Below are 24848 nucleotides of genomic sequence, written 5' to 3' on the forward strand. Positions count from 1 at the left end.
GTGAGGGAGTAGAAGAGATTTATAGTGTTTGTAAAATTCAATCGGGATGCCGTCAGAGCCGGGAGTCTTCCCAGAGGAGAGGGAGTCCACTTCGTCCGAGAACTCCTCAGGGGTGAGCGGAGAGTCGAGGAACCCGATAATATCAGCGGAGAGGGCCGATAGGGGGATGGCATCAAGGTAAGAGTCGACTTCAGCTATCGAGGCACCATCCACGTTGGAGTACAAGGCTTCATAAAATGTATAAAATCCTGAGGTGAGATAGCCAAAGAGCCATCAGGCCCCTCGACCCCAGTGATATGTGTGCGCCTAGCTCGCGGCAAATAAGCCTAGCAAGGAAGCGGCCAGGACGCTCACCCTCTCCATATTTCCTCGCTAGGCCAGGGTTATCCAGGAACTTTTGTTCACGATCTGCCAGAGACCGGAATGTGTCAAGTTCCTCTCCTATAGATGCCAGGGTCTCGGGGGTTGAAAGTAGTGAGCATTGGGCTTCCAGGATCGATAGTTTGGATTTATGTCCCTCCAAATTGTTCTGAGAATGCCATTTTCCTTGGAAAGCGCTATGCCCCTAATGTATGCCTTAAAGGATTCCCATAGAGTGGCCTGTGAAGACACTGAATCTGTACTTATTTCAAAGAACTCTTCGATAGCCACCTCCAGTTCAGAACTAAACAAGGGGTCGAGGAGGGAGTGGGGTTTCATCCTCCAGTGTCTAGTACGGTTGTGTTCCGAGCCCCAACCCATGGTGATGGTCAGATAGGGTTCTAGAAAGAATCGTCAGTTGTGTTACATTTTTAATCAGTACATCGGAGATTACCCATCTATCAATTCGGGAATAGGAGTCGTGCACCAAGGAGTAGAAGGAGTAGGAGCGGGAGTCAGGGTAGAGGAGTCTCCATGCGTCAACCATAGCGAGGCGGGGAAGGGATGACAGTGCGGCGTAGGCTGCCTTGGTGAGTTGGCGGGGCCTGGACCCAGATCTGTCGAGGTTTACATCAAAAATTGTGTTGAAGTCGCCCCCCCCCCCCCCCCAAGGATTGGAACTAGAGGTAACCCATCGAGAAGGGATGTGAGATGTGTATATAATTCAGGGTCGTCTATGTTGGGGCCATAGATATTCAGTAGGACCACCTCTCTGTTCTGAAGCTTGCCATGGAGTAGCACATATCTGCCCTGGGGGTCTATCTGTGAGGATATAAGCGTGAATTTAAGACTCTTGTGGATAAGAGTCATAAACCCGCGGCATTGGGTAGAGAAGTCGGTGAAGTATCTTTGGGGGCCCCACATTTTGGCAAATCGTGCACATTGTTCGGCGCAGGCATGTGCCTCTTGCAAAAAGAGTATCTTGGTCCCATGACCTTCGGCCTGTAGCTGGAGTTGTCTCATTTTCTTAAAATTGCCCAATCCCCGCACATTCCAGCTCATGAAAGTCAAATTATTTTCAGACAACGATGTAGCAGTGTTCGTATCAAGAGAGTGTTGATATCCAATGGGCCGGTTTAGCAGCCCTGCAGTCCAAATCGTTCAACGTTACCCCGTGAGCCGCCCCTGCTGCCAATGCCAAGCTTTTTATAACATAACACCCAACTAGAGGAATGACAATCCCAAAACCCATTAACCAAATCCAAACCAGTGGCATCAATGCCTGGGGGCCTGTTGGCCGGACTGGTGGCGCCGCTCTGGCCCGATGGCAGATCAGGATAAAACATAGTGCCTAAAAAAGAAACATTGTACGTAACTTGAAGGTTTTGCACACATTAATGTGGCACAGACGTGTAATGGTGAACCAAACTGAACTTGCTGAGGAGGCAAAGACTAATATATTCCTGGCGCAGAGAGGTAGTCCGTGTTGGCGACCTCCCCACGGGGCAACGTAATGGTTGTAGGAACATGGTTGGGGGAGGCTCATCCTGGGAAGTGTTCGTCGATGAATCTGGAGGCTTCCTCTGGGATCGTGGACAAAAAAAACACCTGATTGGCATGCTCTATGCGCAGTTTGGCGGGATATAGCATAGAGTATTTAATTACGTGGTCTCTTAGCCTTCTCTTTACCGCCAGGAAAGTCTTGCGCTCCCGTTGGACGGCCCCTGAGAAGTCGGGGTAGAGGTGTATCTGTGCTCCACCCAACAAGAGTTCTCTCTTAATTCTTGCGGCTCTGAGGAGGGCATCTCAGTCTCGGAAGTTCAGAACCGCTCCATAGCTCGCGGTATTGTTTTACTTGCTTCTTTCCAGCCAACCCCATTCCTAGTCCCTTTCCTTCCTTTCTTGATTCCTGGAATTGTGTGCTAGTAGCGCACTCTGTAAATTTCCCGGATTCCTGGATCTTTGCATCCCGGAACTTTGAACGCACGCCGGAGTCAGAAGAGACTCGTGCAGCCTTATTCAAGAAACGATCCGTCTGCAAGAATGCATCAACCAAGAAATCCAGCAAAGATCGAACTCGGGTGAGAAGGGGGGGGAACTCCTTGACACACATAATAAATGACAATCCTTGATACACCTTTGAGTAAATCTTTGCAAACTATAAATTGCATTGACGTGATTACATCGTCTTTCATTGAGACTTTTATGAGACACAGGGTTTAGGGGTCTTGTCCCTCGTGATAACCTGGGTGACTGGGTGGGTCTTAGTACATCAAGGCGAGTGGGAAGTATAATGAATATGTTAGTTCTAGGACACAATATACTGCGACAGATGTCTGGATTTAGTGGGGGCACTCTATGGTGGGCCGCACAGCAGGGTCATACTTCTGGTACATCAAGAGAATACCTTAGGAGGGCACAGGCCAGGGTTACATTGGCAGTAATTTTCCAACAGCGGGGGTAAGAGGGTAGGAGCAGGTTTGAGGAGATGGAGTTTGAGGAGATGGATGAGCTACAAGTCATGGTTCGAGCCGGTTCACACACAGGACGGTGATCACAGAGGAAGAATGAGATGATACATTTTACTATTTTGTTTCAGTTATCCCCGGCGCATCCGCGAGAAAGGGATTTGTGAAGCTTTCAGACAATGGAAGAAAAGGTGGGGGCCATGAGGGCACTGTGCGCAGCGCTGCATCGGGGAGAGAAGCCTATTCGTAGTATCGGAGTGCGGTCTAGTCCAAAGATGGAGTTGAGGGCACACAAAATGAAAGCCAAGTGTATCTCGCAATAGCCCCACCTAAGCTGATGTCAGCATAAGGGCAATGGAGGCATCGCTAGTGCATGAGCAAGTGGCCAATTTCGTGTAGAATGTACAGGGGGGGGGCCCAGCCCAAATGGCCCTTTACTCCCACACATTCCCCCCCTTTCGTTACATTTAAAGTAACAAACTAATCTTTGCGATTATTTTCATTCCAATAGTACTCTGCTTCTTGCACTGCTTCGTCCCAAGCGGGCGTCCCTTTTATTGCCATCCAAGCCCTACACACGCTTCGTAAGCTCTGACCTCTTCTGGCATATTCATCAGGTGTACATGTCATGTATATTTCCCCCATCTCCATCCAGGTCCTCCCAGACCTCTCTATACCATTGTAATTCTCATAGCTCTTTGATTATGGGGTTGTATAAATTATCCACCCTATTCCCAGGAAGGCGGTATACTGCTGTCATGCGATACTTAGAGGGACCTGACCTCCCCCCCCCCCAGTTTGGATCTGTTGATTTTCCCAGTGTTACCATCATCATTGCAGAACTAGGCATTGATGTGGCACAACATCGAATTCCTACTTGGCACACTCGGAAAAATAGCAACAGGAATACGATGAGTGGGGCAAAAATGTTCATCATCACGCTAAACCATCATGGTATCCAATTGAAGATGTTGTCGAACCAGTTGTTTGACTCTATTCCTCCTTCCTTCCGCATTCTTTCCCCAAACTATGCACCGCTGAGATGATGTGGGAAAGGGTCCCATTGTCAGCGTCTTCAGCAGGTATGAATGTACAGCAGGCACTCCCGATTTTTCGGCAAACACCGCCATCCATTGCCGTGAGGAGATCCAGGACGTATCGATTGTGCATGCTCATCAACTGCAGGGCGCAGAGTTCCACCTTTATCATGTTAAATCCTTCTTCAGTGTCGTTGGCCAGTTGGATCAGCTCCCAGCGGACGATCTGCAGCCATTTAGCATTTGTTCGCGCCTGAAATCCTGGCACCAGGAGGGAAGCAAAGAATGTTTCGGCAGAGTTGAAGAACTTGTATTTATCTGGAATCTCAGCCAGGAGGTTTGATGACTTGCTGGAGATGTAGTTGGATGACCTTCTTTTGCGGGGCACTCTGTCTTGTAGTTTGTTTTCAGACAGAATGTCATATGTGGAGGGCTCTGTTGTTGGCTGGAGTGCTGCCGATATATAGCTGAATTTCTCCCCCCTTGGATATGGCTTTCTGGAATCGCCATTAATGCCGAATGAAGTGTGGCCATGGCGCAGGTACCCCTCCACGATGGCGGGAGATGCAGGTATGCTTCTTTGCCACATACCCAGTAAGTGTCCATTAGTGCTGCTGTACCCTTTTTCATGTCTGGGATGATGAACGTTTTGTTGTATTGTCTGTTTGAGCCCATGTGTACCTTCCCCTTCACTATGAAAACAAAGTAAAGTTCATGTGCAATTTCTTTCTGTGTTTTGATGGGTTTCTCGAGAGCTGTAACCCACGTGAGTTTTGCGATGTGTTGGGACCAGATTGGAGTGCATGTCTTTTTGACCCATTGAATGTTCTCTTCCATTTAGACCTCAGAGTGCATCTGCTTTACACATGATTGTCTCGTCATGCCACTTGTTTTCTGTGAACTTTGTCCCTTTTGATAACAAAAAAATGGTTCCTTGATGCAGATCACTCCTTGTGGCTTACTCATAGAGGTTTTTTCATTCTGCAACATTTATATTGTAACTTTGTGTGACTGGAAGGTGCTTCGAATCCTACACAATACTAGATGAACCAAACATTGGGCATCCGACAAGGGCACTTCTTGAGGTATAAGATTTTTAGGTGTGCAAACATAACAGCTCTCATTCGTTGCTTGCTTGGCTGTTGCTCTCATGTCTGAGTACCATTGGTTAGATCGATCCAGGTGGCGGGGGGGAGGTCTTCAATCCTGTCTAATCCCAGGCTATGGTATGCATCATAACTCTTCCCTCCGCTCCTCTTTTTCGCCTCCTGCTCCCCCCCCCCCCTTGACCATTATATAGCGTTTGTACTCTGATACTTTATAGGAAAGATGTTTGCCCATGATCCATCACTCAGTTCATTGGCATTTTGCTAGGACTGTGGTACTGAAGGCTCTTAGGTGGTTGGGTATTTAGGCTAAAGTGCATATCGGGGCCACCGCTGTCATCAATATTCCATTGCAATGTGAGAAGAGGTAGAACTCCCGGTCATAATCTGGATTCGTGTCTGTGTGACGAGGTCTTTTAATTTAAAATATTGTCATCATTTCTTGTGTCCATTTTATTGGGGCACTGTTCTTTTGTGCTTCCTTTAACCCTTGCAATAACGGGCTTGTGTAGGCCCGCATAGTCCAGTATCCATGCGCAGCAATAATTACATATGCCAAGAAATGTCTGCATGTCCTTCACTGTCCTGGGTATTATTGTGTGACGTATTGCTCCTGCTCTGTCTGGGATAATTATTTTACCATCTTTTGAAATCAACTGTCCTAGGTATGACACTTCTGCTAGGCAGTATTGAAGTTTACCTTTATCCACCTTGTACCCTTTTGTAGCAAGTAAATTTAGCAATGTAATGGAATCTGCTCTGTACTGTTCTTCACTATTACTGCAGATGAGAAGATCATCCACGTATTGAATTATCGTGCTCTCTACACCCACATTACCAAGGTCTTCATGCAAAATCCTATTGAAGATGCTGGGGCTCGCACAGTATCCTTGTGGCAATCTACAATGTTCATATCTGTTTCCCCCCAATGTAAATGCTGTGAGATACTGACAACTGGGGTCGAGTGGCACTGAGAAAAAGGCGGTTTTCAAATCTACAACCGTGAAACATGTGGCCTCCTCTGGGATAATACACAAAATGGATGCAGGGTTAGGTACTAGAGGGAATTCTTTTTGTATGACGTCATTAAGTGGGTGGAGGTCCTGTATCATCCTCCAAGCCCCGCCCCTTGCCTTCTTGTTCGGGTAAATTACTGTATTACAAGGTGAATTTGATGGCACTATTATACCTTGTTGTAATAATGCATTTATAGTGTCTTTTATTCTGTCCTCTGCTTCTCTTGATAATGGGTATTGCTTCACTCTAGGTGGAATTGCACCTGGTTTCATTTTTATTGGCGTGACCTCTTGCACAAACCCTACATCGTGTGGGCCTGTTGTCCATAGTTCTGGCAGTACTTTTTCCATGTCGTCATCGAATATAGCGGGTGGTGCACTAACGCTGGCCATGAGGGGGTTGTGTATTTCTCTGTGCTGGATCATTGTCACATGGTACACTTATTTCCATTATAATTTCCCCATCAGTATCATGGTCAGTGAACAATTCCTCATCGGTCAAATCACGCAAAGCTATATTTGGATCTATGCACAGCACTGTTCTCCATTCGCATCCATGTGTGTCCAGTCCTATTACCGCGATTTGTTTGCTTGAAACTTGTACCCCTTCCAAATCAATTCACATAATTGTATCTGGCACAACATCGGAGTTCACAATGGGGCGGAACACAAATTCAGATGGCACTCTCCATTCTTTTCGTGTTATCTCGGGCACCACTCTAGCAAGTACCTGCATTCCATAAATGAACATGTCGATATCTATGGGCACTCCTCTCACTGCTATTTCGTTTGTCATAATACTTTTCATTAACATAGCTCTTACTGGGCATACCCCTGGAGTGGAGCACACTATCCCTCGTTCTGTGAAGGAGATGGTCATATACAATTTGCTCAGGAGGTCCCTTCCTAACAAATTTATGGGTGAGTCTTCATGATTTCATAGGGGTGCTTGCACATTCTTTCCCCCCACTGTTATGTCTAAATCTTTTGTGTAAGGAACTCTCAAAATAGCCGCAGAAAACCCCTGCATTTCCAAATATTTTCCTGAGCGCAGGAACTGGCCTTCCATGTAGCATGATTTTTCAGCTCCCGAATCCACCATAAAGATGAACTGTTTGTTACCTATTTCCGCAACCAACAGTGGTTCCTCTTCTGCACGTAGGGTAGTTGATAGGACTGGACATGCAAGTGCTTTCTGTGGGCTGTCCTAGTATGGGTATGTCTCTGTTCCGGGTACTGAGAAGACATTTTCTCCTACCACTGCTGTGCCGCAGAACTGTGCCGGTGCAATATTGGCAGTTGTTGCAAAAAGTTTAGTGTGCGCGTTTCCCATCATGTTCTGGCGTGGTATCTGTTGTTGCATACCTTGCTGCTGAGGTTGCTGTCTGGATGGCATTTGTTGTGCGTTTTGCAGGTGCTCATTATAGCACTGTTTGTGTTGCTCACTCCCACCCATTGGTAACCCATAGGGGCTTCCTGGATGTGGATGACCAAATTGTTGCTCGTTTCCCATGGGAGGCTGCCCTTGGTAATATCCCATCGGTCGCATCCGGCATTCTCTGGAAAAATGTCCCCACCTCCCACAATTACAGCATGACCCTTGGGGTCCTCCCCTCATTCCTTATCCTCCATCCCCCCCCCAAATCATCCTCTGTCCCCGTACCCACCTCGTCCTTTTGCTGGTCTGCCCTGCTGTTGGGGCCCTTCGTTTTGCTCCTCTTCCGCCCATTGCTCTTGTCCATTTGCAGACCAAGTTGCTGCCATCCTCGCTGGTGTATTCCCTGACCCCTCCTCTCCTTGCCCCAGCCTTTCAGTGGGTAGGGCTGAATTGATTGCCGCAACCTTCACTAATTTGTTCTGAACTAACTTTGCTTTGTCTGCGAACCTTCTCTGTGCTATCTCCTTTTCTCTCTCTTCGATCCTCCCACAATGGTGTACTATTATGCTCTGAATCTCCAGCCAGCCTTGGGCTTCTATCCCAACTATTTTATCCAAGGCCTTCTTGTGATGCTGGAAATGCATCGGAGAGACAGGGCCTCCGTATCCTATCCTTTACTGTTTTTATCGTGTGTTCTGTCATGTTTTCTGCGCAGGAGTTCATGTGGGACTCCTGGCGGTGCAGCTCTCTCTTTTGGTGAACGGACCCAAGGGATACCCTTACGGCACCCATGGGTGGGGGTACAACCCTGTGCTCCTAGTGTATGTTTTTAGGCACCTGTGGGTGGCCCATAGAGCAGGGTATGGGCTGGTGGCAGCTCCATGCTTAATTTGGCAGGTGCCCTGAATATCCTCCATTTTGGGATACCCAGGCCCTGCCATTGGAATCAGTTGATTCCTGATAGGAAACAAGTTGGCCCCTGTGGCCTCTTGCTTTCTATTGCCTATTACCTTGTTTTCCCAAAGTCCTGGGAAGCCCTGACTCTGTCTCTTCCCCCTGACCGGCTGTTGGGTGGAAGTTCCATATATGGTGGTGTTGTGAAGTCCAGGCCAGACTGGTGGAGCCTTCCCAGTGACTGTATGTTTTGGGTACACCCTGTGGGTGGGACCTGGGTGAATGGAGTGTGTGGCGAATACGCATTCTGTGTTGTGGGTGTCTAGTATCTGGTGTTTGACACAATGACTGAGACAGCCCTGCCCGAAACCGGTATGAATGCAGTGGGCAGTGTTGAATGGCTGGGTACTTGTCCCAATACACATAACTTGTTGTGAGTGTCTGGAGAGGAGTGAATGGCCTGAGTGCACTATGCACCTGATTGGATGCCTGCCTGCATCAATGCCCTTCTGACCGATTGGCTGCCTGAGTGTGACCCAGCAGAATGAATGGGAGATCAACAAGTATATCTGGGGGCCTCTCATTGCTAGAATTCGTGTTGAGAAGCTGAAGTCCACTACGACGAGTAACTGGAGTAACTGAAGCTTGACCTTGAAGCCCTGCTGGACGAGAAGAATTACTGTTGCTCTGCTTCACAATCTGAAAGCTGCTGTGCCTCCAAGGACTGACCCAGAGAGGACCTGGTAAGGCGCCCTCTTCCTGAGCTACGAGGGACCATCGTGCACCAGCAGATCTTTGCCAAAGCTCCCTGGCAGACAAACCTTCGACAGGCTGCCGACCCGAGACAGGGACTGCTGCGGAATCCCAAGGAGAAGCGCCCGGACTGTTGTCCCCCACTGTCGACGACCCCCGTCGCCGACTGGAGCCACCGTGCTCCTGTTTGCCTAAGAACTTCATTTGATCCAAGGATGCTCTAGTCTGCATCGCTGCCCGCTTTATCCCACTGGAGAAGGCCCGACCGTCGACGCACCGAGGAGCCTCTGCCAGTGGGTTTCCCGCCAACTAAAGACCACAGACGCCGACGACTCGACGCCCTTGCTGGGCCACAGTTCTTCATCATCTCTTTGCGGTCCAGAACTATCGTCACCGAGGTGCCCTGCACGCTTCTTCCTTGCAGGACGCCAACGCTCTGTCGACGAGCACCGCTAGGAACGAAGCTGCCACTTCACCGCCGTAGTTCACCCTGTTCTCTGTCGGACATTCGAAGACTCGTGACTCCTACCTTAAAGGGAGGGCACTCAAGAAGGGCCGTCGATTTCCCGTCGACGAATGCTACAATTCCAGGTACATTGGGGCTGTAGAACTATTGTAGAGGGAAATGAGACTAATAGACCAATATATGGACTGGGCTTGTGATACATCTTTGCTTAACAGGTTGCCCAGGTTGGGGGGGGGGATCTCCACACAGAACTATGCCAGTATTATGCCTATTGTTTCAACCATCTTGCTTCCTTCCTATTTCTATTGCTGGTTTCCTTGTTATTGATCTGTGTGACATTTTGACAGTATAGTTGATGCACTTTAATGAGATCTGATAATACTTGTGGTACCACTTTAGAACTGTATATATTTACCATTATAGATTAACTAAAGCACAAAGTGAGTTATTGTGATAGTGTACATAACCTTGAATATTAATTATATAAAGACTGTTTTAACTAATACAGTGTGTGGACATTCCTTTGTGGGGGCTTGGGGACTACACTGTACTTAAACATCCTGCATCACCTCCTGAGAAGCTAGGCCTTGATTGCTCGACTACGTTACCAATAATGGAGAATCTTGGCTGGGGTCCTCTGTGCCTCTCCTCTACCATATAGAGAGCAGAAGTACAGACACCCCCTCCAGTCTTTACACTTCTGTACCTCCTTTGGGAGCCCTCGCTTAGTTATAAAGTAAAACAGGGCTGTGGATTGGTCCCACGCCGTGCCCGTTTCTGATCTCCACATGTCCTGCACCCGAAGGATGAATTGCGCAGCCTCTTCCTCCTCTCCCATAGTACATAGGCAGATGGGGGGGAGGGGCAGTTGAAAGTGGATCTAAATCACCTGGCCTAAACCCCACCCACCTGGTGCCTTCCTGCCTGCCGCTCTTTCACCACTTAGCAAGCCCCGCCCACCTGGTGCCTTCCTGACTTAGCAAGCCCCGCCCACCTGGTGCCTTCCTGCCTGCTGCTCTTTTCACCACTTAGCAAGCCCCGCCCACCTGGTGCCTTCCTGCTTGCCGCTCTTTTTCCTACTTAAGGAGCCCTCCAGCCTCTTTTCCTTTGCAGATGGAGAGCAGGTGCAAGTGGATCTAGGTCACTTGGCCTGAGCCCCACCCACCTGGTGCCTTCCTGCCTGCTGCTCTTTTTGACCACTTAGCATGCCCCGTCCACCTGGTGCCTTCCTGCTTGCTGCTCTTTTTCACCACTTAGCAAGCCCCGCCGACCGTTTTCCGATCTCCTCCTCTTACTTTCTTCTGTGCACTTACTCTATCAGAATTGTCCCTGGACCTAATATGATAGCAACCTCGTCTGTTTCCTCCAACCTCCCATTACTGTTTTTTTTCCTCCCCACCTCCCCTCCAGCACTATCTGAAATGTCGTCATGCCTAGTATGATAGTCGCTTGTTTTGTTCCTCCCCTCCCTTTCTGCACTCCTCTCCCTCACCTTTTGTATTCTCCGGCTCTACCAGAAATGTCATCAGGCTTAGTACCGTAGTCGCCTGTCTGTTTCCATTTCCTTCCCACTCTTCCCCCCTCCCCTTCTTATTTATGTCTTAGCTCTTGCACTATCTGAAATGTTCTTACTGTTCATGGCCTGTAAGAATGTCATTGTATTTTCCCTTGTTCCGTCCCTTGCCTTGAAGCCCTTTGAAACACATAGTTTATTTATATAGCGCCTATACACAATCATATATCATATCATTGTATTGCTAAATGTAAGTCTGAGGTGTCTGGGAAGGTTCTCCGCAATGCATCCCACCATTGCGCCCTCACACTGTTGAATGACGACCCATCATGGCGGTCACGGTTTATTGTTACTCCCGGGAAACTGGCCTTCACCCCGCGCCCCATCTGCTTGGTCACCAACTGCAGACACCAATAAGCTTTTTACATCCCCTATGGCCAAGAGTATGCCAGCTGTGTTTTTTTAATGCTTGTATCCACTTTCCCGCCCCACCTGAAAGTGGAGGGAGCAGTTTCAACAAGTTATTTTTGTCCATTTGTGCCCATGGTATGTAGTGGGGCCTCCCTGCTCCCTTATGTATCGGAGGCATCTGCAGCTTGGCCTTCCCTCCTTTTTTACTTAACGCTACCTTCTTTGCTTTGCTTAATGACGTGTTTCCTACTCTTTGCCTCAGTCTCCCTTGCCATCTTGGGAGCGCTCCCACGACCTCTGGGTCCTCCCGTAATGGAAGCGAAAATCCTGCCGCTGCTACCCCTTCTTCTTGAACATGTACTACCCTCTGATGTGAATCGCACCTTTCTTTTTTCTAATCTCTTATTTTCTCATTCACTCCACACCTCTGAGCCCCCTTAGGCTACCTCCTTGAAGAATTCTGCTCACACGGAAAAAGAATATTCTAAATTACTACTTGGAGCCTACTAAATATGAGACTCCTATGTTTTTCTTTATCTCCACTTATAACCTGCACTGGTCAAGACAATGCCACGCGGCGCTGCCTTCTAACCCCGTTCGGAGCTAGGATCCCATATTCCTTTTTTTCTCTTCGTCCACAACAACCTAATGGCCATATAAAGGATAGATAAGAAAAGCCTAACCTTTTCACTCGCACAGTCCCTAACGCCAAAATTTCAATTCCCCCTAGTCTCTTGCCCTCATCTTTACACCAACTATTTCACAATTTTGCCCCTCATTTGAGAATCTCGCAACCAGTACTCACTTGTCCGGGGTGGTCCCAGAGCCTCCGTTCACAGTCTATACACAATCGGGCCGCACCCCAACCAAGCCGTGACACGCCTCGGTGAGCAGTTGGGTATTTGCAAAGATGACCGGGACCCTTGGAACCTTTCTTTTCCGTGCGAACACTGGTCGACCGCGGAGGCAGTGGTTTTGCTGGGGGCGTCCTGGATCTCGCCGCGCGGCAGGGGGCCCTCTCCCGGCACACCCTTCTTGATCATGTCATGGGGTTCACCAAATGTAAAGGCTCACACCCCAAATTAGCAATACAAACTCATAAAGTATAACACATCCCAGTAGGGAATGAGACTAGGAGAACAGGTTGCAAGATTAATAAGTCTTTATGTAAAATTGGCATCCAGAGAGCTCTGCTGCCTCGAGAGCGCTCTGGCAAACCATACACATACATGGAATTATAAATTAAAACGGCGTCATTGGTGAGGTCATTAACACAGGGTACTACATTAGTACAGGATTGGTTGCGGGGCGATGCTAGATAAATTCCTGTAGGCGCTGCTTCTTTAGATAGGCTGCCCACTTGGCGGGAGGGTGAGCGTCACGACGCGGTCCAGCTGCCTGTGTCCAGGAGGGGTGAGGGTTAGGTCACGGCGAGATAGTTGATACTAACTGACCTGGCATGAGAAACTACCACTAGACCTATAATAAATCACAATCCTTAATACACCTTTTGAGTAAATCTTTGCAAACCTATAAATTGCGTTCATGTGATTACATCTTTCATTGAGACTTTTGTGAGACACAGGGCTTAGGGGTCTTGTCCCTCGTGATAACCTGGGTGACTGGGTGGGTCTTGGCACATCAAGGCGACTGGGGAGTATGACGACATATGTTAGTTCTAGGACACAACATACAGATGTCTGGATTTAGTGGGGGCACTTTAGGGTGGGCCGCACAGCAGGGTCACACCTCTGGTACATCAAGGGAATACCTTAGGAGGGCACAGGGTTACATTGGCAGTAATTTCCCAACATCGGGGGGGGGGGGGTAAGAAGAGGGTAGGAGCAGGTTTGAAGAGATGGATGAGCTACAAGTCATGGTTCGAGCTGGTTCACACAAAGTACAGTGATCACAGAGGAAGAGTGAGATGATACATTGTACTATTTGTTTCAATTATTACCGGCGCATCCGTGAGAAAGGGATTTGTGAAGCTTACAGACAGTGGAAGAAAAGGTGGGAGCCAAGACCACACTGCGCGGCGCTGCAGCGGGGAGAGAAGCCTTTTCATAGAATTTGAGTGCGGCCTAGTCCAAAGATGGAGTTGAGGGCACACAAAATGGAAGCCAAGTGTATCTCGCAATAGCCCCACCTAAACTGGTGTCAGCATAAGGGCAAAGGAGGCGTCTCCCGCTAGTGCGTGAGCAAGTGGTCCATTTCGTGTAGACGCAAGAGCAAGCTTTTCCACCGTGTATTAATGGCCACCCAATTCAGTGGCTATTATACGCAGACAATTTAGTCCGCTGGCACCAAACGCCAATAGTCCTACAAAAACAGTTACACACATTGTAGCTCTATGCATTGAAAAATAATTTAACTTGTCTCAATCTAACATGATTCGGTTATCCTCCAGGTTGAAGGTTACATTTAGATGGAGTTTGAATGTTCTTCCTCTAGTAAGTGTTGATACTTAAGAAAACCCAAATGTGAGTACGCTGAGAAAGAAGGCAGAGGCGTTGACTGTACAAAGAGCGGTGCTGCAAACACCGCTTTGGACGCTCCATGCTAATGTCTGTGATGCAGTTTTACAAAATGAAAGCGGTTCCCATGTTAACATATGGGGCTGAAGTTTTGTTATGTACTCAATCTACTTGGAAGATCTTGGAAGGTATATTTTGGAAGATGGTGCTAGGAGTCGCAAAAGGAATTCCAATCCAAGTTGTATGGTATGAACTGGGCATATCCGTTTAGGATGGTCCAATGGAAAGCACTTGCACTTTACAGAAAACGCTTGACAGTGGGCAAGAACTCCCTGTTTAATTTTTCTTTTAAAGTTTGTTTTAAAGATAAAATAAAACAAAAGTATTGAAATGCAACTTCATAAACATACAAATACAATAGTTACATAAGTTAATCAGAGCAAACATATTTATAAGAAAGAGAGCCGACTAGCAAGGGAAAGAAAACATTAATTGCGTAGTTAAGCGCACAGATCATTTAAATGCACCCTACATTTCATCATACCTGTGGTTCTGTTCCCTCACATGAAAGGACATAACTCTGCAGCCAATCATCCACACAGGGGCTAGTGTCACTCTTCCAGAATGCCAAGACATGTTTCTTAGCAATCAAAACCCTGAAAGCTCAAAAGAATTCACCAATAGATAAAAGTGTTGGACGTGAATAAACCCAGCGCACCAATCGGCAGGACCCTGGGGAGAGATGGACCCAAAACGAAATCCATATGCTGGAAAACCACTTCCCAAAATAATAGAATTTTCCCGCATAATCAAAATATATGCAAGGTGGTGCCCACATCACCTCTAAAGTTCCAGCAAGCATTATCACAACACAACTTGCAGGACCACATTCTCCATGGAGACCAGTATATAAATTAATAATCCGCTGCTGCGACTAGTATAGTTCTAATCAACCTTAAACCCTACCTGCACATATATGGTTCCATTCAATATCTGTCCATGTATGTCCTAGTCTGAGTCCCAATTTCCCCTACCGGATTGTGATGCTAAAGTAAACTTAGAGGGCATAATATGTTTATATATGAGGTTGTAGCCGAGAGAGACTTTTAAAAGGTACCAATGTCGTAAAGAGATTCTGTTATTTTCAGGTGGGAAAGTGACAGTTTGCAGATTATTAGGGATGCAGACTTTATGGTGAAGTTGTTGCTTCAGAAACCAGTTACCGCAAAACATAAATTAATGATTATGGACTGGATTCATACACGGGAAACAATGAAGCAAGTACAAAGTAATAATGAGACAAACCCACTAAACAATCTCACTCCGGGGTTGGTGATTTTGTAAAACATCAGAGCTAGAAACCTTAAGGCACTTCTTCTTGAAGAATTACGAGGTCTATTTTCTTTGGATAATTTTATAAAACGGTACACGAGGCTCACCAGAGATAACTGGTGGGCAATGATTTTTAGTGGGAAATATGGAAGTTTACCTTTAGCAGTAGTTAGATAAGTCCTTTACGATGGCAGTTTATTTTTTTTATTATTATTTTTGAGTTTTTTTAACATATTCAACCTTATACATGTTAATTTCACAGTATAGATCAGCAGGGCATTGACATTTCAACTTTTGCATTGGATTCCAAAGAAGTGAACTTGACTTGTTTTATAGGACCCCCCCCCTTCCCTCCCTTAGTCCCCACCCCCTCCCCCCTCCCTCACTCAACAGAATAACATTGACAACAAACGAGTATCGGACGGAACTTTACACTGAATTTCTCATTGCTTATAGCACACAGCACTTGAATTACATCACAAGTTTTTGACATTTGAATGGGAGGCTTCGGGTGGAGTGGGATTCTTATGAAAATTAAGCGGTGTCCAGACATTTGGTCGACTGAAAACTGGTCGAAAGACATTTGGTCGACGCAATTTGGTCAAACCAAATGGTCGATTTTTTTTTTTTTAATTTATATATATATATTTTTCGGGTTTTCGTTTTAAAAAAAAAAAGGGGTTTTTTTAGAAAAAAAGTGGGTTGGGGGGGGAACCCCACCCAAAAAAAAGGGGTGACAATAAAAAAAAAAAAAAAAAAAAAAAAAAAAATTCGACCATTTGGTTTTCGACCAAATTGGTTAGACCATTTGTCCAGTCGACCAATTGTTTTCGACCAAATGTCTGGTAACCAATTAAGCCTGGTGCTTTCTCTGCAGGAATTAGTCAATTGGTCTTAAGGATTCCCAGTATATTTTGTAGAATTCGAGAAAAGGCAGCCATATCATGTCTATGTTTTTACGAGATTCTTGAATTGCTGGTTAGGCTGTCCATTTCGTAAATGGCGTGTGCTTTAGTAAGCCATTCTCTTTTTGTGGGTAGAAAGGTGACTTCCATTTCACAGTGAGACATACTCTCGCGGCTAACAATAGATTACGAGGCATGTGTGTAAGTGTTACATATGAGTCCTCATCATCTGCCTCGACCCCAAATAGGATTAAAACGGGTCTTAGCGCCCTGGCTTTTCCATCTTTGGCTTGAATCCACCCCAGGACTTTCTTCCAATACGTTTGGACTTTGCTGCATTGCCACCATTGGTGCCAATAGTCCCTCCTCTCGCCGCACCCTCTCCAACAGATGGACACCCCTTGGGAACATTTTCAGGAGTCTCATGGGAGTGTAGTGGCATCTGACCAGCAGACGCGCATTGTGCATTTTGTATTGTACAGAGATTGAGCACGGCCACACCGCTCTGTGTATTGCTTTACAGACTTCTGGTTTGTTTTCTAGACCCAGTTCTGAGTCCCACTTGATTTCAGATGGTGGACGTTCAAGGTGACCTCTGGCAAGCAGGGACTTGTACATCCGTGCAATGAGACCCTTTGTTATCTGGGGGGCGCTAAGTTTTTGTTTGGGGTTAGAGGGCATTTTAGTGAATCGCCCCAGCGGGTGCCATTCAGGGCGCTCCTCAGTTTAAGGAATAGCATGGGGGATATATCGGAGTCTTGCAAAGCCTCCTTAAAGTCCCCTAGGGATATGTAGGAACCCTTCCGCCACATCTGCCCCGCTCTAACAAGCCCTGCTTCATACCAAGACTGGAATGTGGAAACTTTGTTTGAGATCTCGAATGGGAGGGGACCAGATGCAGCTGAGAGAGGATGGCCACGTCGTAACTCCTTGCATGGCTCGGGATGGGTGCCACAGTGTCCATAGAACCTTCAAGACCGGGTGTTCTTTTATACGCCTCGTCATTACGGGTTGGGGAACCCACAGCCATTCTCCCAGTGTAACTGGTGAGAAAATATCGTTTTCTATCGCTACCCATTGTTTCTCAGGGTTTTTCCACAGGTGGTCCGCTAGTATTCTGAGCTGGGATGCCTTGTAGTATTCCTCAAAATTGGGGTATCCCCATTTCCCCCCCTGTTCCTTGGGTTGATTAAGAGTAGAGTACGGTGTTCTGGGTTTTTTCCCGCCCATAAGTACCTTAACAAGGTGCATTTGATTTCTGTCAGGAATGAATTGGGGACAATTATTGGGAGTGACTGAAACAGAAATAAAAACCGGGGTAATATGTTAATTTTTATAGAGGTAAAGCGAGCTGCCCACGACAGAGGCAGCCTGGACCCTTTATTTACATCTTCTCGAATAGTGGCCCATAAGGGGGTATAGTTTGCTTCCAAGAGGTCTGGCTTTTTTATACTGGAATATATTGTGGGCAAATGCATTATGGAAATGCTCCTGTGCAATGCTGCTTTTTGATTTGTTTTAAGAGTTTTCCCGAATTCTTCGCGTAAAATGTTATGTATAATGCACTATTTTAACCCATTATTGAAAACATTTTCTTGGAGTGAGAATCCTCCCTGGTTGGTTCAGGCTCCTTTGACACATGGTCGTTCTCCCATATTTGTGACAAATATTTTCACACCTCCAAAAAAAAGAGAAAAACGCACCTTCCACTGCTGGACATAGCTGATTCTTCAGGATAGATTACGTAAACTGCGATGAGTGGAGTGCATAAAAGATTCTAAAAGAATCCATGACTCAAGATGGTATAATCTTGTGACACTTGGCAAACAATGGGTTGTTGGGAGAGGGGCACGTATTACAAACTGGTCAGAGGAAGGCTAGAACAGCGGGCGATGGGAGTTGACTTCAACCAAGCCCAAATATGTTTTAAAGCGCATAGTGATGTATTTGTACATTAAGTAATATCCTTTTCTATTTTGCAAAGAAACGGGAGCCTTTCATTTTGATTCTGCATTTCCCGAAGTTGAATTGGAGGAATTATAAATTAAGACCTAGCATTATTGATTCTGTTTTTGTCCTCAAACTGAATGAAAGCACTCATGTTAAAGTTTTAACTCATGCAAATACATAGGGCCGATTCCAGTTTGAAAACCCTGCAAGCATAGTTTAAAAATATAAAGCAATTTGTTAATCTTGAAGATTTCAAAAGTCCAGTGGCTAGCACAAGTAGTGAAAGCTAATCTCCTTTGCTTCAGAGAAGGGAATAGATGAGAGCATGGAATATCAAGATGCATTATCTGAGTAAAATGTAGATGACCAAAGTTAATCACTGGCTCATTCTTATCTGCCTGCGCTTTTCTCTTTTTTTATTTTTCTTTCTTTAACTGATTTACCCAATTTATTGGGAAATACTGTTTACGATGAAGTATTATTTTTGCCCACCCCAATTTATAGTAATCCGACAGCATTCTGTTATAATGGACATATCACCAAGCTATTCTGGTGTTAAACAAAATTCTATTTGACACATCTGATAAATCGAATTTCATGTATGGGTACATTTTTGGATGTATTGGGATCATTTTAAGGAGAACATATTGAAATCTTTTTCATATAATTTAACTAAGAAATTGTTTGAACTAGCCCTAGTCAGTATCACCCAGTTGCTCACTCAGTTGTGCGAGACCAGGCTTGCGACTTCTGTGCTTACTAAGTGTCATCAGGACTGACTCCACCCACACCTCTTTAATTGGTGGCTGTTTGTTTAATTTCTGTTTTAGAGGTCCAGGTGGGATAAAGAAACACATTTCTTGCCACGATGTCCGATAAAGGCAGTGCTGATGAGAAGACGGATCTGGTTAACAGTAAGAATTTAGCTCTCTCAAGTGTGTTCTCTGATGGAATTGTTTGCTGAGTTGAAAAAAAAATATTGAGTAGTCCTAACTGCATAGTTGCAAGTCTTGGGGAAACTCGTCATGAGGAATCTAAGTCAAAACAGATTTCTAGTTTTGATGAATTGCCTGAAATTGGCCTTCTACAGCTTTTACCTTTTGACTAATGCACTTATTTGCTCTCAGAAATGGGAGGGGTCCAGTCCTTTGCCCTTCTCTCACACTTGCACCCTATCATCTCTGCTCCATTATTTTCCTTTAAAAAAATGTTTCTCTCCCTTCCCTAAAACTCTGTTGAATCTTTGACCTAATGTGCCAAAAGGGTAGTCAAAATGGTCTAGGGTAAAGGATAGCGTTGCAACCCAAACTCATGCATCAGTGTTACCTTTTCCAAGAAGAGTTCTTGTTCTTATCAGAAAAAATACTGTGCATTTATGCTTTTGTTAGAGGTGTAGACATTCTGCATTGTTTGATGGGCTAGAAACACAGCCATTGAATTGTTCGATATGGTGTCCATACCTGCTTTTTGGTTTGTACTTGTGATCATTTTGACTACAAAGAAGACTCACGCGCAAGCTTTACACAACATGCGTAGCCACCATCTCAGGGTTTGTCATTGTTCGCCCATCTAGGTTTGATTTGCTGAATCCAATTTTTTTGAGGAAAAGTGTATTTGTGTGTAGGGGAGGGTGACCTCTTTGTAGCAATTGTTTCCTATTTCATCATCCACAACCTGTATGTTTTTATTTTGGTTTTTTACAGTGAGAGACTAACTTATTATCTGGTCATTTTGGAAAATAGATTTGTGGATATTAAATACTACATTTGCAAGTCTCTAGTTTATGAGCTGAACAGGCCAGTTTTTCCTTTGCATAATGAATATTACCCATGCTTATAGTGCAGGGAGTCTTGATTCCATTAAAGACACTGATGCAAGCATTATGCTTAAACTTCCTTTTATTTCTACCCTTCAGCAGTTTTAAATCTTAGAAATTTGTAACTTATAACTTTGTAAATGATCCTTCGGGAACTACAAGTCCCTGTCAGTCCGTGGAATCCTGTAGTTCCTTCCTGTCTCAGGAGATAACACTTCACTTCCTGTCCAGGTCCCTTCCTCTTCTTGATGCTCCAAACTCCTTATTTGCAGGACAGTCCGCTCTAGGCAACTGGAGAAGAACGCCAACATCTGAAAATGACCAATCATGCTGGGTCTGCCGCCCCTACTCCGTCTCTACCGAACTGTAGCACTCAGGCAGTCTTCTGATCTACCCCTTTAGGACGATAATAAGAGCATTAAAGCGGGCATATGCTACACCTGATACCATACTAACAATGACAGCAACAACTATCACTAATGATGTATATGCTGGGCGGAAATAATGCTGGCCTATAAAGACTCCCTCAGCTATAAGCCTGGTTAATCTTCATTCTCTGTTAAGACCAGAGGCAAGCATTATGCTTGTTCAAAGCGCCTAATTACTGAATCTGCCACTGATGCTATAGGCTTGAAGTCAAATGTTTTAAAAATGCTCTCGTTGGACCAATCCCCTGTGTGCAGGATATTTTGCAAACTGGCCTCTGATGCATATGCCTTTTGAAAGGAAAAGCTCCCATTACTGATGTGCGACTAACCTAGACTTAACCACGCCTGCTTGGGTCATAATTTCACGTACCCACCTAGCTATAGTTGCTGTAGCCCCTGCCTTAAATGGTCTCCTGCGCATAATCAGTAGCTGTGTCACTCTAGCCGGTCTTATCTCTGCTGTCCTACATTCATACTCTCTAATGCAAGAAGCTACACAAAGCTGCAGTTGTGCGGGTAAGTATTATTACCACACAGAGGAGAAACTAGTCTTCATCCTCCTGGTGATAAAAAAAAAACATCACTCTTTCGGGAGACTCTCCTATCCATTTCTCAGGCCTTGATGTCCGACACTCTTACACGAAACTAAGCACAGCAGCATCGCCAGCTTACTTGCGAGCTGTGCCAAAGATAAATATTTATTAGATGGGTTACTTACTATGTGTGAAGCGCAGGACTACGTCAACGTCCCATACAAAGTGTGCAATTTCACTCATTTGACGAGCCGTGCCACCGCCGGGTGCTCCTGCACTGGAACTCAGTCTGCCATACTAAGATATGCCGATTTCGCCGATCTATAGACTCCTAAAGTCCTGAACGCTCTACCGGTGTCCATCAATGCAGCTAGAAAATTGAGAACCAGCACTGTAGGCGCAGAAACAGAAAGAATACTCTGTCATTGACGCCGGAGTTCCCAATTGTTCCACACAGTGTCATAGCTCCTGAAGGTGGAGGGCACTCATGATTCTTTGATAAGTTGGGCAGCCTGGCCCCAAATGCCTGGTATGCTCCATTGTCCGACACCCTGCAAGCCAGCATTGGGAGTGCTCCTGTTGCTCCCAGAAGATGAAATCGCCCAGCTAGGTCCGTGAGCAGGTCTTTCATCTGGGGGAGGGCTTGTGGGAAATCTGAAGAACGTTCCATCAGAACTGGGAGCCACGCTTGCGATTTCCAGGCACAAACTATTATTACCTCTGCATGCTCTCTGCAAATTTCGGCAAGACCCTGCTTATCATGATGAATGACGGGGTCACATACTGGAGATTGATTGATCTGCCAGCTGTTTAGAAATGCACCTGTACATATTGCGTCTGGATGCAACTTCTGACTGAAAAATCCGGGTGTCTGGGCATTCAGTCTGGCGACGAAAAGATTGGTGCCACACGTCCACAATCTTCCGGAAGATTTCCCTGCCCAAATTTCAGTTGCTGGTGTCCGTGAGATGCCGGTAATTCCAGTCCGCTACTATGTGCAGTGTGCCTGGCAAGTATTCCACTGCAACTGATTTCCTGTACGCTAGACAATGATGCCAGAAGTCCTTTGCCAACGCTGCTAATTGTCTGGATCTTGTCCCCTTCCCCCCTCCCCCCCCCCCCCCGCCCCTCAGATGGCAGTGTTCGAAATTGCCAGGAGCTGGGAGCTATTTAGTTCTTGGTTATGGCCAAGGGGAGCCTGGTTAGCTTTAAACCAAAAGCTACCAGGATCTACTTGCGACTCCCTAGGCAAGTGATGCCATACAAACATAGTTATGTGATATTAACTGTGTATAGGTTTGGGAATGTGTATAAAAAAGAATAAGACGCATCTAAGACATTTAAAGTATATTAGATAATATATAATGGACACAGTTAGTTTGCATCTCACGCACTATGTACTTGCTCCTGGTTCACCAGACATAGCACCTGCCTTAAGTGTGATGCCCAATACCTAGGAGCAGCTTTTTGCTCCAGTTCAACCAATCTTAATTTTGACCCCTGAGATGGTTTATGTAGCGAACTGCCGAGATGTTGTCCATCTTGAGCAAGAGGCAGCAGTCCACTCTCTTTTGTAAAAGCTTTGATGGCGAATGACAGAGCTAGAAGCTCAAGACCATGTTTGTGAAGATTTAACTCCTCCGGTGCCCACTTTTCTCTTGTCTCTATGTCCCTGCATCTGGCCCCCCCAGCCTACTCTGCTGGTGTCTGACTCTATCACTAGTTCCGGGACGCCTCCGAAAATGGCGCGCCCCTTCCATGCTTCGCAGCCACCACTGGAGTATTGTCCTCCCTTACTGATCCAGCAGAATCAACTGATGGTATTTCAGACCCTTTTGAAGGTGCCTGATCTTCAGTCTCTGATAGTGCAGGGGCCCTGGCAATATGTCCTAAATCGACAAGGCTAGCAACCCTACAATCCTCTCTAGCTTCTTGAGCCATACAATTGTCTTCTTGAGACATCTGATCTCCTTTTTGATATTCCTCACTTTCTTCGCTGGAAGTTCCAGGATTGCTAACCTATGTCCGCTATGAACTCAAGGAAGTCCATTCTCCTGGGCTCAAAGTCTTGTCTTCTCTAGGTTGATAAGGTCCTTCATCCACTGAGTCTGCTCTACTAGTTAGTAGCGGATGAGTGCGTAGTAGCGGATGAGTGCGTAGTAGCGGATGAGTGCGCAGTAGAGGATAGGTGAGCGGACGAGTATGCAGAGCGGACGAATGTATAGGACCAGCGAGTGTGTAAGAACGAAGGAATGTGTAAGAACGGATGAGTGCGGGGAAGAGATGGGTGCGCAGAGAGGACGGGTGCGCAAATAATGGAACATGGAAGTATGTGGATGGACCAGATCGGAGTACATGGAACAAACTAGAGGGCATAGAATGAATTTGAGAGCTTGGAACGGATTGGAGTGCGTGGAACAGATTGGAGCGCATAGAAGTACGTGACATTCATGGAATGGTTTAGAGTGCATAGAACACTCGAAAGAGCATGTAAACCATCTTATCACATCACCACGCTTGCTCTCTTCTTTACACCACCACTCAACTAGAACACAGAGATACTATGACACCATTTGGTATAGCTGTTCTCATACCAACATCCGCCTCATACTCCATATCACTCTAACTAAACACCGCTGGTCACACACCCTACAGCCAGGCGTTCATCTCAGGCCTAACGCAGCTAGAATCGATCTGGATAAACCTGCCAGAATGAACACATACTCCTGATCCCTCAACCACCACACCTAATGCTAAGAAGCAGCTATTGCACGAATATGAATGCCACACCAGCAGCACTTATATACAGTGCTCACACGCACCTTTGACTCTCTATACTCTCTCTACTGACTTGAACTTCGGTTCCTGAGGGCGTTCAACCTACCAGCGCCTTGAGACTATACCAATGGTACATAAGGCGCTATATAAATGCAAAGTAACATAACTAGTTTGTGTCTGTCGCTTTCTAGGATAATAATGTCGTCTAAATACACTATGGTCCTGATCCCTTTCTCTGAAAGCTGCCAGGATGGGTATCCTCAATTTGGTGAATGCCCATGACGCTGAGGAAAGCCTGAATGCCAACGTCTTGAATTGCTGAATTTGGTTTCTCCACCTGAAGCTGAGCCAAGCCCTGTGGTCCTGTGCTACTGGGAACATCAAGTATGTGCCATTCTAGTCCATCATTGAGCCAATCGTCCTTGCGTAGGATGTCCCTGAGGAGGTGAATGCCCTCCATTTTGAAATGTTGGCACACAATCCACCCATTGAGTTCCGTCAAATTTATAACGGGCCTGACTTTGTCCTTCCTGTGGACTAAGAACTTGTTGCTGATGAAGGGCGTTTGCTCATGCTGCTCTCTATGGCACTTCCTTTTCGCTGAGCTGGTGGAATTTGTTGTCCAGCAGCTGCGCCTCCCTTTTGGAATGAGTGCATGATACCTGGTACTCTGTGGAGGTCTTTGAAGGATTTTGTCACAATGTAATTGTTTGTGGGTCCAGCTCCGGTGCTTCTGCTACTTTCCCTGACAGTTCCAGTCTAGGGCATTCTGACCACATGCAAAGTCTTGTCTCCTTCTCTAGCAGTTTCCTTAATCGCTGCGCCATGTACAATGCCACTGTAGGCAAAGGATGGCAGTCTTTGTGTTTCTAATCGTGGTCAAACATGTTTGACACTTCTGTATCTGGCACCTCGGTATGTTTTTCTTTCCTGCCTTTTTTTCTTCCACTGGATGGTCACTGCTTCTGCCTTTGCGACTGGCCTCTCGTCATCTGTCGAGGCATCAGAGTCCTGTGTCCCATCTGCAGCCCCTATATTATCATCACCTGGGGAAGAGGGTAGGAGGCATGCCACCGCTGATCTTTGTAGGAAAGATTCCTTGAGTTTTCCGAATGCATCGGCTGTCTCTAGGGCTGTGTGGCTGCCCCTTCGGTCTGGGGCTTGGGAGTGGGAAGGGGTTGGAGGTGCGGGCTTAGAAGAGACCTTTCTCTCCCCAGGTCGGGTAAC

At 46.2% G+C, this 24848-nt stretch overlaps 1 protein-coding gene across 4 annotated transcripts in view; it reads left to right on the plus strand.

Moving 5' to 3' along the window:
• The window catches only part of DCAF8 (DDB1 and CUL4 associated factor 8), a 1562653-nt gene that overhangs the window by 13480 nt on the left and 1524325 nt on the right, over nt 1–24848 (plus strand). For 2 of the 4 annotated variants that reach the window (XM_069635433.1, XM_069635432.1), the window contains exon 2: nt 18897–18980. In XM_069635433.1, coding sequence (XP_069491534.1) covers nt 18935–18980 — 46 coding nt within the window. In that variant the 5' untranslated portion in view covers nt 18897–18934. Of the gene's footprint in view, nt 1–18896; nt 19002–24848 lie in introns of all 4 variants that reach the window. The other 2 variants (XM_069635430.1, XM_069635431.1) reach the window with 1 other exon arrangement.

Source organism: Ambystoma mexicanum, chromosome 1q (genome assembly GCF_040938575.1).
Source record: "Ambystoma mexicanum isolate Mex_15411 chromosome 1q, UKY_AmexF1_1, whole genome shotgun sequence".
Lineage (NCBI taxonomy): Eukaryota > Metazoa > Chordata > Amphibia > Caudata > Ambystomatidae > Ambystoma > Ambystoma mexicanum.